Below are 18,343 nucleotides of genomic sequence, written 5' to 3'. Positions count from 1 at the left end.
CACATTCCATTTTCTTTTCCCCTTTGCTACTTCACCATGCAAGCTGAGAGGCTGGTCTATTTTTGAAACTATGTAAAGTACCATGTGCAGTAACAGCTCAGTAAGAGTAAAATATTTTTATATCTACCTACCCTGTTCACCAAGTCCACTAGCCATCCATGTGGTTCCTAGACAATGAGAAGAGAACAAATTAATAACATTTTCTCAAGGTAATCCTGTACTATACTGATATTTTAGTCAGATGTATTTCATTTAGGAATCTACACGACTTCAAGCACAGTTTCTTCAAATACAAAGCCGAGTGTTTGTAGAGTGTTCTCATGAGCACCATCATTGCCAATAATCAATTATAACAGGTTATGTATGGCAGCATAAGGATTGGAGATTGAGATTGCTGTTATAAGCAGTTATATTTAAAACACATAATGGAGAAGAGTGCTGTTAAAGACTCTTGCACTGATATGAAGAACCACTCGCTGGGCACAAGGAAACCAAAACTGTCAAGTCCTATGACAGAAATTATTTAGTCACACAAAAAGCAAAGGAAACCGCATTACTTTCACTCTGCCATTACTGAGATCTAAGTTAATCATCCTGTTAGTATGGCATTGCTGTACTGTGGCCATTACTAACACTTAACCATAAGCCCTGGATTTTTGCTTACACATTACTTTAATTCCAAAACTATCAGACATAAAGTCTACTGGTCATAAGCTAACTCAAAAGCTGTTAAGATACCCAAAGGCTCAATCCAGATTAAACGCAAAGCCATGATAAGTGCTAAACATAGCACACAGACCGATGTCTGACATCCAAACGTGCAACATGCAAACCATGGTTTAGAACTGCTTGACCACCTCCTCTCAGCCTCATATGTGCATTCCCATTTCCATGGCACAGCAGCTTTTGGAGGTGGAGTATTAACCATAGCTATGGTTTTATTTATATTGACATGCCACAAAATCAAAGGTGGCACAAACAATGGTTTCTGGTTTGCTGGCCAAATGCAAACTAGGGCTTGTCAATCTGGATATCACAGAAACCCATTAGTAAACTCTCATAACTACAATTTGACATTTTGTCTGAACCAAACTAAAACTAATATCACTACACCAAGTCCAGGTGAGACACACACATTATACAGTTGCTTCAAAGCAACAGAAATTTCGTATTACTTCATAGTAAGAGATGTGAAGTGTATAGACCTTCTGGAAAGTAGAAATGGGGGAAACAGCATACATGTTTCCTTCACCAAATACTTCTGCCCAGTTTCTTTGGCACACTTTCATTCTGTTTTTGAAATGATACTCATTGTCAGGATTAAGAGCCTGGAGCAAACAGGAACAAAAACAAAGGAACAGAATTAGCATTGTAGGAATACATCATTTTTGAGAGTTCGTGGTTTATACTGTTCTCCCTCCAAGGTGAAATGATTAAAAGAAATTATTAAAAGTTGACAGAGAAATTAATGGAAATTAACAATGAACATTTTCAACATAAGAAGAGTCCTGCTGGATCAGACCAGTGGTGGCTCTATTCCAGGATCCTGCTTCACATGGCAGCTAACCGGTTGCCCTGAAAGGCCAACAACAAGGCACAGAGGCTAAGGCCTTCCCTGATGCTGCCTCCAAACACTAGTATTCATAGCCTTACTGCCTCTGAATATGCAGGTTCTCTCTAGTCACCACAGCTAGTAGCCACTGATGGCCCTTTCCTCAATTAATTTTTCTATTCTTCATGAATTTTAAGCCATCTATGCTCATGACCATCACTACATTCATTAGCAATGAACTCCACAACTGACTATGTCCACTTGACAGGTAGGAAATTAGGTCTGAGTGTTTCTTGGAGCCATCCTACCTTGCAGGCCTGCAGCAGGTAGACCCACCAGTTAACTCTGCTACCCAGGGGAGACTCGCTTGGAGGTCAGATTACACAGCAGCCTCTGTCTGACTGAGAGGAATCAGGTCTCACTCAGAGAGGGCAGGATCATGCACTATTGGAAATATTCCCACTATCACTCTAAGTCCAGTAAACACAGAAACAGATCATAGTTAAAGCACAGTTTATTCAGCAAAGAAAGACAGACAGAGCACTGCAACAAACCCCCCGTCACCACCCCAAGAGGCAAGAGACTAACTCCTTTCCCAAAGACTAAGTCCTACCCTGAGGCAGGAAAGCATCTGCCACAGATGGAAGCCAGAAACACCTATCCGGTCTGTGTGCTACAATGCCTGGCTTTCTGAAGCTGGCTGGCAGCAACTCCCTCTGCACCAGGGAGAGGGTTGATGACCCCTTGCTACACCAAGTGTCTTCCTTTTATGGGTTGTCCAAGCTAACCGTTCCCCATGTCTACATTACATCACCCGGTCATATTCAACACTTGCGTATCTGCATGCTCACTGTGTGTTCACTGCATGCTCCAGGTGTTTTGGGAGGATAGATCAGGACAGACCCTTCTGGGGTCTTATCTGGACTTTTGACACTGCATGTTCCTCTAGGGTGGGCCTTTAGGGTGAACAAGAGGGTCTTGCTCTACTATAATAAGCAAGTGACCCTCAGGCCTGATAAGCCAGTCTCCTGGCTATCTCTTGCTGACACTGCAAGTTACATGTCATTCTGGGGAGACAGGCTGTCTCTGGGCTTCTAGGAAAGGCAGAAAAGCCTGGATGATTCAAACATGGCTGTGCTTCAGACAACAGAAAGGGGTCAGCAGAGGCCTAGGAAATGGCTCAGAAATAATAGGAAAATGGCTCTGTACTTGGGAAAAGTAACCCTACACTGCAGGGCTGGTTTTCTCATTTGTCATACTCATAATGGAATATATTTTTAGTATTGCAAAACTTGAATATCTTGTATAACATGCATGATAAAAGTTAAAAGTTAAATAAAACCCCTAAAATAATAATGGTTGTAGCTATGGTTTGAAAAGTCAGTTATCATGCCAAACTAGAATTAATACACACCACATTTTACAAATCCACCTTTACTATGTCTAATTCTTGTTTGTTGCTTGGCTGACAAACCATTGTTCCCAATTCAGATATCCCTTCAAACCATAGTTAAGCTTGATGTCTAAATGCAGCCATTGTCTATACTGAATATATTCCAGACATTTCATTCCTACAGGGTATCTAAGATGATTAAATATTAACTTCAACCACGGTCTTGCCCTGAACAGCTTCAGGGAGATAAATTAAGTAATTACTATACCATGGTAAGTACAGCAAGGAGACCAACAGGAATAGGGTCTTGCTTTATTCTCTCAGCAGCCAGATCTACCAGTAGCATCAACATGTTGTAGATTCCCTCATGAATTTCTGTACCCCATTTATGAACAGCACTTGATGTCAATAGCTGCAAAGGAACACAGTATGTTAAAATGACAACGATCTACAGAAAAAAGTTTGGCCTCAGGCACTGAACTATTTTTAGAACTTTTATTTAGCAAGTTTAGCATTCAGGCCTGAAATCTGTTAAGAGCAGCAGATAACTTCCTATAGCATTTCCTCCTCTTTTTTGAAGGTTTTGTTTTTTGCCATAGGATATTCAGAGAAAGCAAAATCTCAATAACTTTCATGGAGATATGAGCCAGTGGTTCCGAAAAGAAAATCTTCACTCTGGATTTCACTGTCCCATCTCCTGAAACTCCTGTCCTCCTCTTTATAGGATTATTCAGTGCTCTGATTACTTTTGTCTTTTTGCTATTCCAATTACTACTCTGCAAGAAGACATAACAAAATGTCTGTGATATGCACCATGCAAAAGAAAAATCAAATGCGGCTCTTGAAGAGTAATCTTGAAGAGTAAAGAAAAAACAGAATAGGAGAATTTATCAACCACATACATTACTGCAACAGTAGAAATCAACAACCATTTAACTCTGTTAGAAGCTCAATGAAGGATATTTATTTAAGGTCACTGTACCACACCTGAAAAAATACTGATCTGTCTAATTATTATGCAAGCCATAGCTGAGTTAATCATCATTCTTCACCTCTATCTGATTCTTCATCTTTACCCATTACAATGTCTGAGACATCTGTCAGAATAAGACATGTTTTCAACTGGACACTATTTCTTCTCCAAGTCAGACCAGTTTAAATTGTGCTTTTTCTTCCACCCACCTTTTTAAAAGCTTCAGGCATACATCTATCCATAAATCTCCTGCAGTTTTCATCAGAATCACAAAGTCCTGATTTAAAAGTGAAAAGAAAAGGAAAAAGTTAGGATGCTGACAATTTTTGCAAGCAATGGGATAAAATTTCAGTAATTTCATAAATAATAGGAAGGCTACCCACAACAGTCCCATTTATCAAGATGTTTTGGTGGGTCACCACAGATATTAATTATCTTAATAATTATTAACATTTAAGAGAAAAGAAATCCCAATAAGAGGTGGGTTGGATCCAGCCAACTTTTTCACTCAAACTCACCTAATTCCCCTCTTTACTACAGACACCATCCTACATGGCTTTTGTCCAAGCAGATCCCATGAACAGCAGCATAGCCTTTTTGGTGGTCAAAAGGGATCCCCTTCTCCCTTTTTCACCAGTGGAAAAGCTGGTTGGATCAGACCCTATATTTGTAATAAAGAACGATGGGCATGTCTTTAAGAAAGGTGGTTTAAGCATTTTAATAAATGCATTTAGAAATAAGACAGCAGCTTGGATCTTGCCTAGATTTCCATGGGTAAAAGGGATGGAGGATTGATCATGCCTCTCTCCCGCAGCTGCCCGAAATGCCCCTGAAATTCTTCTCCTGGAGGATGGGAGGGAATTAGAGGTCTCCCGCAGGAAGGGGGGGGATTAAAAATTGCCTCCACTTGCACCTGTGTATTTTAATGCTTTAAGTTTAACACTGAAGCAACGTGTCTGCCAACTAGGCAAGGGGAAATGAAATAAATAAATCTGCAAGCCGTTGCAGATCAAGACCAGAATCTAAAGAACCATGACAATAGTTCCCAGAGCTTAAGAAGAAGAGTTGGTTTTTATATGCTGACTTTCTCTACCACTTAAGGAAGAATCAAACCGGCTTACAATCACCTTCCCTTCCCCTCCTCACAAAAAACACCCTGTAAGGTAGAAGGGACTGAGTGTGACTAGCCCAAGGTCACTGTGAGGTAGGTGAGGATGAGAGAGTGTGACTAGCCCAAGACTGCTTCTCTTAACCATCATGAACTGAGGTATTTCAAAAGTATTTTTTTCTTTTTTTTTCAATAGAATTTTTATTGATAGAAAAAGAAAACATTTTTTAACAACAACCAAAAAGTTCAAAAGTATTTTTGAGACATGGTATGGGGAGTCTGCTGTTGAAAGAAAAAAAGATTCAAATCCCACAGGGCCATTTGTTATCCATTTGCAAGTCTAAGCGTCGTTGGAGCCAAGTCCCTGGCAAGGAATACCAGATGGGACAGTACAACAGCAAGTCACAAGGATAAGAAAAATTAAGCAGAGAAAGGGTCCTGTTAGATGTGGCAGAACTCTGTGACTCACTAATGTGGCATGAGAGGACCAAATTGTCTCTTCAACCTACAGAGACAAGGGGTCGAATTGCCTACACACAAATTAAGGTTTAAACAGAGCCTGACCTAACTGAGATTCAAGTAATGGTGGAAAGTAATACTTCAGAACATGACAACACGGCGATTTCTTTGGCTTCATTCAGCAAATAAAAGTTGGACAACTACACATACATAAATTGGAGAGACCTCAACTCAACCTTAAATGTTAATATCTAAAGATCCTAGGCCAGGGGTCCCCAACATGGCACCCACCTACAGTTTCCTGGCAGTCACTACGTGTTTTTAGAAAGTTGGGTCAGGTGAAGCTCCTGCCCATTATGGCTTCCAATTGGCTGTGTAAATTAAAATAAAGTTGTTTTAGAGGCAGGTCCATCGACAGTGCTAGTTTTGTTCTCTCTCACTTGTCTTTCCCAGCGTATTTTATAAAATGACTCCTTTTGCCCCCTTCTTTCTGTCTGTGTGTGTGGTTCCCTCTCCTGTGGCGGCAATTTTGTGGCTGGCTCTGCCTCCCATGGCAGCCACTTTGTGGTTGTGAAACCTTATGTTCCAAAGGTGCCCACAGGCTCCAAAAGGCTGGGGACCGAGGGTTTCCAACCTCCCAATGCTGGCTGAAGATTTCCTGCTATTACAACTGATCTCCAGGTGACAGAGATTAATAAAGCCATATACAAGTAGAATGTAGCCTAAAGATTAGAGTCTATTTTTGAGATGACTAGGAGGTTACACATCATTACAGCATTAATTGGTGATACTGTCATGTACTTCATGCTGAGCAGCCATCATGGTGCTGTAGGAGCCTTACAGTCAAACTACATTATAATTTCCTGGGAGGGGATCACTGCACAAGGACATGTGTTTTTAACCAAAAAAGTGCATGCGTAGGACAATATTATTACCTGTAACTTGGTGTTGGCATTGGTACAAAGCTACATATCCCTATAAAAGCAAATTTAACTGTAAGGAGAAAAGGAGTATTCTTCAAGGAAAGCCCAGGGCATACCTTTTAGCTCAGTGGATTTTGCACAAGGCATACATTAAATGAGGGGGCAAATGTATGTAAAGAGAATCACACAGAATGCTTGAATTGGTCTATGAGGCTTCTCACTGCAATGTAATACAGTATGATGTCCTTAGCTGAAGAATTTTTCTTGGATAGTGTTCAACAAACCAGCCCAGGCCTTGACAAATTTTCTTTGGCTGTAGGAGCCAGCCCATAAATTTAGGAGCCAGACTCATTTTTCCAGGCTTCTGAATTCTAAACTCTTCAGTTTCTCATAATTTTATTAAAGCTATGAAAAAAATGTTGTAGTGTATAAATACAGTGTTACCACGTTTGTCATCACCACAACAAAAAGCTAACATCTAACACTAACCAAATTTCTCTCCAATTTCTCATAATTGCATTACTACTTTAAAACGCTTTGTTTAATTGACAATATGAGCCAGTGCCGAAAGCAGCTGGTTATTAATTTAATCAATCTACCTCCACCAAATGGTGTGTAGTTAATATATAAACAAGCAATGCGAAAAACTTGCACATGTATTTTTATGTCATACAGCAAAACATATTCTGATGTGAAATGATAAGTTTGTACTTCTCATGAGGATCACTGAGAGACACTAGAATGAAATCACTGCTTTTCAGCACATTGTGACTAGGTGTCACAATGAAATTTCTAGGCACCATAGTGACTGAGGATTTGACAAGCCCGGACGTAGACTGATTGAACACCATACCTCTGCATCTCACTTCAGTAACTAGGCTGCTCTTATAAGGCAGTAGTTCTCAAATTTTTCCACCTGGGCTTCACCATCTTCTAAATTTATACCACATTCCAGGATATGGTTGCTACAGCAACATTTAAGAACTGGTTTATCAGCAATAAATTTGTATTTGCTGTAATATAATAAAAGGGCCTCTGAGTATGTGCAGTTTCTCACCCTCAATCACTTGCAACTGCAGTGTATCCCAACAAAAACATGAGAGCGCATGTATTCCAAAGCATATATATCTCACAGATACCTGGACCTAAGCGCAAACCTCACCCCACTCTGAGCAGTCTCTACTGTCTACAGTTGGAATGGAATAAACGCCCTGCAATACATAAGTTCAGTAATTATTTTTTCCTCTCACTGGCACTCCAGCCAACTTCAGTGCAAAAAATAAAACAGCTTTTCTCACATGACAAGCCCATTAGGGCTGCTCTGTAATATATACATATAATGTAGTAAACATGCTGAGAATATAAGGAATGCCTTTCCCTTGCTTCCGAGTACTTGCAGCCTGACACTATATATACTCAAAAAGGGGAGGGAGCAAAAGAAGACTCCAGGGCCCATGACTTGATTTCCATGCATACATGAACCTCATCACCTTCCCCTGTGTAAAAGCATAACCCATGTATCTTTTAACAACAACACAGATAGCTGGAGAACAGGCTGCTCCCTGCCACATTAGCTTCCACTCTGGTTTATTCCACTAACCCTTTTCTCAACTTTCCTTGCCCATCCTATACCCCAGTCAACCACTCTGCACACAACCTCCATTCACCCTCTTCCCCAAGGACAACTCTTAACCTTTTCCCTGCCCAAATAAAAACAATTATCCACATTCAATGTTCCAGGAGATACCACAGCTGAGCGCCTAGAAGTTTCATGCATATACTTGCAAGGTTGCAAAGTGTCCATGAAATGTTACAAACAAAACTTCTGCCACCTAATGCAAGTATTTCCATATCAAAGAAAGACTACTACAAGCCTTTTCCTAAGTTACAGGCTCTTTAGTTTCTGCTGCAATAAACCAAGTGGCTACACTTCTAAAATATTCTCTAGAGGGCTTCTTCACAACTAGCTCATCAAAATTTTAAAAAACAGACTAATTCTTCCATCATGCTGCTTCCTCATGCTAACCAGCTCATAAAATATCAGGGTAAAAACATTTTTTTTCACAAGGGCTAAATTTGTGTCACTTTTTACATATTCTAAGCAGAACAGTACAGTGGCTCAAAATTAAAATTTTATAGGCAACTAAAAGAAAACAGAAGAATAGACAGAACAGAAAAATGTATGGCACACTGCTGAAAACATGACCGCCAAGGTGATGCTTACCAACAAATAAAAATTGCATTAAAAACCTGCTTGAAGAATTTATGATGGAAACAAGAAGCCAACCTCTATATTAGCAGAGACAACTATTATTTGTTTCCCATCAATATATGAAAGTTAATATCAAAACTTATAAGGTAATAAATAATTTTTTTCCATATGTTTTATTTTAAAACAGTTAACTTACCCAGCCTTGCTAGATAGGTGGATGCAATTAGACACTTGCCAAGGGATTCTTCCCGCTTATATGGGATGGACCAATGATCTGTTAATACTCTGCTCTCCAGTTCATACAGATTTGTTGTGGGAAATTCAATACCTTCTCCTGAACAGTTCCCATTTTCATCATTTTTCTGTTAAAAAAGAAGCTACATATGAAGAAGCTACCTTTAGCATTCCAGTTATTATTATCAGAAGCATATTATTAATGCCTGAAAAGCAGGGATGTCAGGCGAGTAGCTATAAGTATTCCAGCTCTCAAATCAGAACCTATAACCTCAGTTTTTGTGCTCTTTCACATTTCCACTCTGAGCAGAAAATGAGAGAATACTGGAAAAATGGCTAGCACTGACATATTCCCTCCCATTTTGTTTTCTATGTTGCTGAATTTGAAAATGTCAAACCCACCACCATTTATTTGTTTGTCACAACTACTAGAAAGCTAGAATGTACAATATAAATTTTACAATGGATACAGAATAGTATGACAATCCAGATTAGTGTTGCCCATCCCCAACAGTAACAATGGCTGTCTTGCAGAGGCTTCCCCAGAAATGCTACACAGGTTTGGGGACCGCAATTTTGCCAGATCCTAAACAGCCATGAACTCATATGTTCGAGACAGGAGGGAGTGCAGGGTCCCTGTGGAGAGAGGTCAAGAGAGTTCAGCATCCCTGTCCGACTTCTTTAATTTTATGACGGAGATTGGTCTCCTCATGATGAACTTTTGTATGAAAGAGTTGGATTTGTTGCTCCCGGGACTGCGACCTCTGGGTGATCAATTTATTTCAGTTTGTTGGCTGAGGTAGGACTTGTGGTATCAGTGCTAAGTGGCAACATTGTGCAGGATTTTTTTTTCTATACTTTGCGTTCTATTATCTATGCACTTGCCAATCATTGGTGTTGGTGGTTGGATATACAATATTGTTTTGTGAATTTTGTGGCCATCGTTGCTGTGACTTCATGTTCATTGCTCTATACAGCATGGGTATCAGTTTGACATCAGCATCCCCAACAGGCACAGCAGGCACAGATATGTAACCCATCACCCTCCACAACCTTGTGAGAACTGCAGTCCCCCCGCTTGTGTTAGTGGTGATGATGTAATCAATCACCAGAGTTTTGTTTCCCATGGAGTCATTTCCACAAGTCAGAAAAAGCCAGAAATCAACTTGAAGTCCAACTCCCCATGCTTTTTCTTTCATCTTCTTACTTCTGCAATCCAAGTTATGTGTTAGAGGGAGAGAGAAGCGTTAACAATGTCTCCCCGCTTTAGAGATGAATTGACATCAAGTTTGAGTACTCTGGGTCTAAAGGTATTCACAGTCCTGCACAAAAGCAAGAGTCTCTGAAGTTGTCCGCCATATACAAGATGGGTGGATAAAAGTTGGCCACTGTCCCAGCTTAAGATTTAGCCTTTTCAAAAATTGCCAACAGGATGCAAACTGGTGCCAGCCACATATTTAACAATAAAACCCCCACAGGCACATACCTACTAGAACAAGACTGAAACCATGACTCACTGTGCACGACTAGTCACCAGTCTATTTTCTATCAGTGTGTATACTTGGACAAGAGTCAAAATCTGTGACTTAGCAGTCTTGGGTTCCGTTTCCCAGTACTAGTATACCATTTCAATTATTGCTTTCATTTCCTGATCTAACAAGAACCATCACTGTATAAAAACCAACTGAACATTTATAAAATGCTTCCTATTTGCGTGACAGCACATTAAAAATGCAGAAGTAGGAAACAATTATCTAGGAAAACATCTCCAAGGAAGTGGCAGAAGGAATATTAAATAATAAAAATTGCCCATTTCACTAGAGTACTAGAAACAACACTGTGATTACAGAACTACATCTATGAGAGTGCCAAACAGTGCTGTACGAAAAGCTAACAGATAAGGTCAGTAACATATGCACAAATATTGTGAGGAATGGAGCAACGAAAGCTATCTCTTCAGGTTAACAAACTTTCCCTGACGTTTTCACCTGACTCAGATGTTCCCAGTTCCTCCCTCATGTACTTTGCTATAGCTTTTGGATCCATATCAAAAACAAAAGATTAGAGTGTTCTACTGGAAGCCCACCTTCTATAAGGCATTCCTCTGAGACAGGCTTCCTTATGGCTGCAGCCAGATCATGCCCCTTTTCCACAGCACCTCTACTGCTGTGAAATGAGCTCCTTCTGGAAATCTGTAGATGCCCATCACTGCTGACTTTAACAAGGGCTGTGATGATCATGCTGTTCTAGAGTGTGAAGTTTTTGCTAGGATGTTCTTTATAAGTTTTGGCCCCAATGGGTTTGAGGTAGGATGTTTTAATTGACTTCTTGGTTGCTATGACCTCATGAGTTTTATGTAGTGTAAAAAAATTAATCTTCTTAGCCACCTCAGGACCCCAGGAGGAAAAGGAGGATATATTTAAATGAAAAGAATCAAGGACTGTAGGTCTTTCTTGCAAAGGATACTTTCAAACCCAATCCTTCAGAAACAAATGTTCATGAAAAGGCCCGGCCAAAGAGGTGCAATGCTTCACCAAGTTTGAAAGACTTTGCCCTCAATTCAGAAGTGAAAGATGTCAGTGACATCAGCATACAAGAGAACTAAAATTTTCCGCGAGCCCAAAGGGGGGGATGACAAATGCAGAGCCAGATAACTGCAGGATGATAACATTTAAGTACAAATTTAAAAAGTAAAGGGACCAGCACACAGCCCTGCTTTACCCCTCTAATTATAGGAATTTCCTGTTAGTGAGCCTGAGGTTCCCACCCTCATTTTGGCATAGATGTTAGTATGGAATGCCTGGAGAAGAAGCAACAAGCGCTTATCTATATTTGTACAGGCCAACTTTGCAGGGTAAATGATGTGATTGGATGCCACCCCATTCTCCAACCTGGCCTAAAAAGACTTGCTGTATAATTTGGCAACTGTATCCAACAAGCTTTACTCCCTTTTTTAGATATTGGGACCACAATACTTCGCTTCCATCCTGATGGGAAGACACCAGCTGCATTGATCTGAGTAGATAATTTTGCTAAAACTGGGGGCCACCATTCAGGGGAAAGCTCATACAGCTCAGACAGTATCAGGTCTTCCCCTGTGGACTTGCCCAAGGCAAGCAATGCAATAAGGGCTCTGATATTGGGCACAGTAATGGGAGGCCATTGTGGTAAGCTGGATAGGTTATATGGAAGTGCCTGTCGCTGAGCTACATTTTCCAAATTGGCAGAGGAGGCCCCAAATACTAAAGTGGTCATACCGTATATACTCGCGTATAAGCCGAGTTTTTCAGCCCAAAAAAAGGGCTGAAAAAGCCGGCCTCGGCTTATACGCGGGTCAATACGGTAGAGGGGGGAAGGAGGAGGGAGGAGGGAGGGGGGAACTTACCACCGCCATCTTTTCCAGGCCGGGAGCGGCCTCCAGAGCCCCCCTGCGGCCGCAGGGAGGGCGCTCCGCCGCCCCCGCCGCCTTCTCCCGGCCGGGAGCGGCCTTCAGAGGCCTGCTGCGGCCGCGGAGAGGGCGCTCTGCCACTCCCGCCGCCTTCTCCCGGCCGGGAGAGGCCTCTAGAGGCCCTCTGTGGCCGCGGGGATGGCGCTCCGCCCCCCCGCCGCCTTCTCCCGGCCGGGAGAGGCCTCTAAAGACCCTCTGCGGCCGAGGGGAGGGCGCTCTGCCGCCCCCGCCGCCTTCTCACGGCCGGGAGAGGCCTCTAGAGGCCCTCTGCGGCCGCGGGGAGGGCGCTCTGCCCCCCCCGCCGCCTTCTCCCGGCCGGGAGAGGCCTCTAAAGGCCCTCTGCGGCCGCGGGGAGGGCGCTCTGCCCCCCCCGCCGCCTTCTCCCGGCCGGGAGAGGCCTCTAGAGGCCTTCTGCGGCCGCGGGGAGGGCGCTCCGCCGCCCCCGCCGGATCCGCCGCTTCCCGCCGCCAGGAGCCCAGAAGGTAAGTCTTGGGGGGGGGGAGGGGTTATAAGCCGACCCTCGGCTTATACGCGGGTGCCTAATTTTTCCCTATTTTTGGGGAGAAATTAGGCACCTCGGCTTATACGCGGGTCGGCTTATACACGGGTATATACGGTACCATTGTTTTGCAGGGATTTGAGCTTCTAGCAAAGAAGGGAGGTTGCCAAGGCCGAAAGAGACGAGTTCCCAAAACGGGCCTCCCTCTTCTCTTGTACAGACAAACCTAATTCCTGCAATAATAATTTGGTATGCTCACGCTTTTTCTGCTTGAGGTTTTTGTAGGCACACCTCAATGAGGTGAGGAACTTGATAAAATCTCCTCCCTGGCGACTATGAGCTTGTCTTGTATAAAATACTAGCTCTTTCTTGGCCTTTCTACATTCGAGGTCAAACCACCCATTTCTAGAAAAGGTAGTGGTTTTAATAGGTCTGTTATTGCAGAGTGTGGATCTAAGAAGTGCTATTAGGTCTTCAAAGAATATTATGGCATCTGATTCAGCCTGTAATAACATTTGGTTTCTGGAACATATATCGTCTGTCTCCAAAAAATCGGACTAATTTGGCCTGAAGTTGTAAGAAGACTCAAATGGTCTGCACATTTAGCTGGTTCTTGTCTAAGGGGTTGGGAATCAAGAAAAGGGATCAAGAAAAATATTGTCCCCAAATATGAGCATAAATCGTAGGGGGCAGTGGTCACTCTGAACCCTAACTCCCACATCAAAATATAAAATGTAACTCATTAAAGAAGGTGAGACTGCAATATGGTCAACTGCACTTGCCTGGAAAGAAGACAGAAAGGTGAAAGGGCCTCCCGAACTATCAAATTTAGTACCATGCAAAATATGCAGTTGATGAAACTGCTAAAAATTCAAAGAATCTTAGACCAGGTTTATTTAGGATAAGATCCTGTGATGTCCGATCCAATAGAAGATCTTGGTCATCTCATAGACTGTTTGGTGACTAGTCATGCACAGTGAGTCATGGTTTCAGTCTTGGTCAAGCTGCGTGTATTGGCTGAAAAAAAGTTGAAATGGAGCATAAATGGATCTCTAGTCGCCCAATGTAGTACCTTCAAATATCTTGGGATGACTTTTACCCAATCCTTATCTTGGAAGGAGCACCTGACAACAATCAGATCAATAGCCATGAGATCAATTGGTCCTATTTTGGAGATTTTATTTTTAAAAAGGAGGGTTTCTTATAGTTCCAGCTATAAAACCTTTCCTCGCTCAAGTCATTTCCCAACTATTATCTGGCACTGAAGTTTGGGGTTGGAGTGATCATTTGATTTCCAGCTTGGAATCTATCCAAAATTATTTCACGTGGAAAATCCTTGCTTTACCTAAAGGAACCCCTGCAGCTCTGATGCAGGCAGAACTTGGCTTACCTTCAATACAAGCCAGCATGCATGTTGCCATATTAAAAATACTGGAGACAGCCTCGTAAAGTTTCCACCAACATACTTGGCCATCTTAGCTTTGAGGTGATTCTTTCAAATAATGGGGCCTGGTCAACATTTTATAATAATATCCTCATTCGCTATTCCATCACGAATGATTCAAAGGGTGTTCCTATCCCAGATTTTACTATGCCCAAATCCTGGCAGCCTCTGGTTTATGTATTTGTGGATCCTCAGAACTCAAGGACCTCCCCCATTACGTGTTGTATTGTTCCCTGTACCATGAACCCAGATCTAAATTTCTTGCCTTATTTTTATCTAATATTAGCTGTATTAATGATCAGGAGAAGCTTTCTTTTCTCCTGTCCGACACTGATGATACTGTTACTTACAATATGTCTCTTTTTGCCCTAGCAGCCAGGAAAATACGAGTCAGTATTGTAGTTAAACAGGACAATATTTGTATCTGATTTAAATTTATTTTTGTACTTGATTTTAACTGTTTTGTTGAACCTGATTTGACTTTGTCTGCTTGATTGTAACAGACTTTTGCTATATACAATAAATCTGTACTTGATGAGAATCAATGGAATATTTCCAGTGAAATGGAGCTGCAGACATACCAACATAATCCTGCAGGTAATAATTGCAGGTTTAACAATCTAGCTGATTATTGGCAGGCAAAGAATACCATGCATTTAGAACATGGCCATATCTCATTTGTCCTGCCTTACCACATAAAGACCCTGGCTTTGATTCTATCAATCTTTTCCACTAATAGAGAGGCCCTCTTGCAGAGCAAGATCTCCTCCAGTATAATATCTCTCTTACAATGCTCTACTGTTAATGGAACAAGCTCATAGTATCCAAAAATTCTTGGAACTGCACTCATCTTGTTTCTTGCGATGGTGGAGAAAAATTAACTTAAGGAACAGAAGTTGTAGGAGAGACTCTACAAAGACTACAAATTTCCAGAACAATGACACAATGTTCACACCAAGAAGTACGCAATTAAAGTTTTTATTTTGTTTTAAAAAGAGAAATGTGTTGCTTTTCTGTTAAGGCAGGCTTATTTTGGTTTAAATTTATAGATATTTGAAAAATATCTACCGTATATACTTGCGTATAAGCCGAGTTTTCAGCCCAAAAAAAGGGCTGAAAAAGCCGGCCTCGGCTTATACGCGGGTCAATACGGTAGGGGAGGGGGGAGGGAGAGAGGAGGGAGGAGGGAACTTACCGCCGCCGCCATCGCCATTGCTGCCGTGCCCACGTGGCTTCCCCCGGCCAGGAGCGCCCTGGGAGGGCCTCCAGAGGCCTCTGGAGGCCCCGTCGCCGCCCCTGCCGGGCGCAGCGAGGCTCCTGCCGGCCGGTGCCGGCCTGGGAGGGTCTCCAGAGGCCCCGTCGCCGCCCCTTCCAGGCGCAGCGAGGCTCCTGCCGGCCGGCGCCGGCCTGGGAGGGCCTCCAGAGGCCCCGTCGCCGCCCCTGCCGGGCGCAGCGAGGCTCCTACCGGCCGGCGCCGGCCTGGGAGGGCCTCCAGAGGCCCCGTCGCTGCCCCTGCCGGGCGCAGCGAGGACCCTGCCGGCCGGCGCCGGCCTGCGCACCTGGATTGAGGTAAGCCTGAGGGGGGGGAGGGGTTATAAGCCAACCCTCGGCTTATACGCGGGTGCCTAATTTTCCCCATTTTGGGGGAGAAATTAGGCACCTCGGCTTATACGCGGGTCGGCTTATACACGGGTATATACGGTATATTTTTCCTTGCAACTACAAATTCATTTCATCGAACTTTGCAAATAGTTCTGATAAGCAAGCAAGGCCATTACCGATCTCTGAGTTCACCACTGAGCAAAGCACTTATGTCCTCAAGAAACTCCACAACAGTGTAAAAAAGGATGTAAAAGTGTCACACAGTTGCCTTTTGATAGCCAATTAAATGGGCAGAGATGCTGGATAACGAGTCTCAGTGCCTCCTCTGCCCTGGACTTCTGCTTAGCACTCAGCTCTCCTTCTCTCTCGCCTCCCTCTGCGCTGTCAGCTTCATCCAAAAAATCCTCCTCAGCTGGCCATTCCTTCCTATTTAACCCTTTCTCCCTGAATATCCTACACCTGTTCCTTCCCAGCCACCACCCTCCTCCCCAGGTTCTCCCCTGTTCCCCTTGTCAGCCAGGCCTCCCTCATGCGGGGCCTGGCTCTGCCACCTGTGCTGGCGTTACTCATGAGGAGGGCTTCTCTCCATCCTCCCCTCTTTGCCATCAGGCTCTGTTGAGGAATGGCGTCTTGCTGGTCCCCTTCCCAACCTGTGTTCCTACTGGGTTGCCTGCTGAGAGGGGGTGGTGTCAGCACCTGCCCTTAGCAGCAGGGCTGGGAGCGGAGGAGGTGGCGGGGCCTGTGCTGTCTCCCTTGTCCACACTCTGTCCCTTCCCCTGCTCGGCTGCCCCAGATCGCGCCCATTCTCCTGGCGGGGCTGAACTAGCCTGGAGCTCTCTTAGTGGTGCCCCCCGCCCCACATCAGGAGAGGCATCTGCGTCAATCTCAGACCGCTCGGTGCTGACCCATGAGGTCACGGCTACTGCAGCCTTGTCTGCTGTCGCTGCGATGGCTTCCTCATCGCCAAAGTCCGGGGAGGCTGTGCCTGACGTGGCTGCGGCTGCAGAGGCTGCGGCTGAACCCGGACAGAAACAAAGAATATTCCAATAATAATATTCTTTTCTCCTGTCGGACTTTGAAAAAATGTGTATCTCCATAAACAAAATTAGCTATTAAGGATGATTTTTCTATGGCTTTTCTGAATGCATGCTAACGTATGTGTATGGTAAATACACAGCAAATTTGGTATCTATGTTTGTTAAAAAGAGAAAAAAATACTTGTTTTATAGCTGTAGGTTCCCAGAAAAACAAACATATAGGCATGAGTGTGTGACATTCATGCACACAATATATGCTCTCATCTAATCCTGTGGCTAGAAAATGAATATACAACAAAGAATATTCCATGAATAATATTCTTACTAATGAAAATATGAGGACGAAGGAAATTTATAGCATAAAATATTTATAAATAACTACCTAACAAGCATACACAAACCTTCACATACCACAGATGTACAGTAACTAATTTATAAGAAAATCAAAAGCTATTACCAATAATTGGCTATCTTGTGAGTTGTGACAACTCAGAATCATAATTACAAACAAATGTGATCAAAGGAAATAACTTTGGAATTGTTAAGAGCAGCAAAACATTAAAGACGAAGTGAGGAAGGTGTTTTGCTCTAGGCCCTAGCCTGGCCAATTGTAAATAAGTGAATAATGAGGTCGAAGGGGACCACCTCCACACACCCTGCTGTCCCCTTGCTTCTTAGCGCTCCCCTAGGAAATCCCCCCTGGGGGCAGTACTGCCTATTTTGGGGATCACTGGTCTAAAACATTAGATTACAACAGGGTGGACCCTACTCCTATCCTACAACTTCACTGTACAAAGTTTATTTATTAAAATATTTATACCCTATCTTTACTTTTGGCTCAAGCTTCAAGTCATCCTAATCTCAGGAATCTTCCTCCACTGCAAGAAGAGCCATTTAAGTTGGAGGAATGTTGGATTTATCCAAAACTAGAATATACAACATATTTGTAAATATATATTTATTGTTTAAATGTGTCTCAGTTGGTGCACAATTAGCATGATATACTGGGTATGGCAATACACTATTGGCAACTGCAGTGTTCGCCAAGTTTTAGAATACCTGTACTCTTCATCCACAGAACAAATGTCTTGACATCCAAAAGTGTATGAAATGACAGATTTGTACACTGTTACAAAATTATATGCGGATACATTTTAAATTATGACTTCTTGTATTCCCTGCAGCATTTCCACCTTTGGATATTTTAAAATTTTAAAATTCACCTAGTCAACTTTGGATATTGAACAAAGGAAAGCAAGCAATCCATGGTGAAACAGAAAAGTACAAGCCTAAACTGAACTTATTTGTACAAAAAACTTAGGATTTGAGATGGGGGATGAATGTCTGAAGAGTACAAATAAAAGCTCCAAAAGGTTAGATCCTCCCACATCTTTTCTTACAAGAGGCTACTGTTCTTAATCGAAACACGTTCCTAACGATTAGCTAGAATTAACTTCAA

General features: G+C 42.8%; 1 protein-coding gene across 1 annotated transcript in view; it reads right to left on the bottom strand.

Moving 5' to 3' along the window:
* Window positions 1-18,343, bottom strand: part of USP24 (ubiquitin specific peptidase 24) — a 112,033-nt gene that overhangs the window by 85,511 nt on the left and 8,179 nt on the right. Inside the window, exons 2-6 of the mRNA XM_056844066.1 lie at window positions 8,817-8,982; window positions 4,128-4,195; window positions 3,214-3,357; window positions 1,206-1,328; window positions 132-167 (exon numbers count right to left, since the gene is read on the bottom strand). Coding sequence (XP_056700044.1) covers window positions 132-167; window positions 1,206-1,328; window positions 3,214-3,357; window positions 4,128-4,195; window positions 8,817-8,982 — 537 coding nt within the window. The remainder of the gene's footprint in view (window positions 1-131; window positions 168-1,205; window positions 1,329-3,213; window positions 3,358-4,127; window positions 4,196-8,816; window positions 8,983-18,343) is intronic.

Source organism: Euleptes europaea, chromosome 2 (genome assembly GCF_029931775.1).
Source record: "Euleptes europaea isolate rEulEur1 chromosome 2, rEulEur1.hap1, whole genome shotgun sequence".
NCBI classification, from domain to species: domain Eukaryota; kingdom Metazoa; phylum Chordata; class Lepidosauria; order Squamata; family Sphaerodactylidae; genus Euleptes; species Euleptes europaea.
This window is presented reverse-complemented; position numbering and strand designations above follow the sequence as displayed.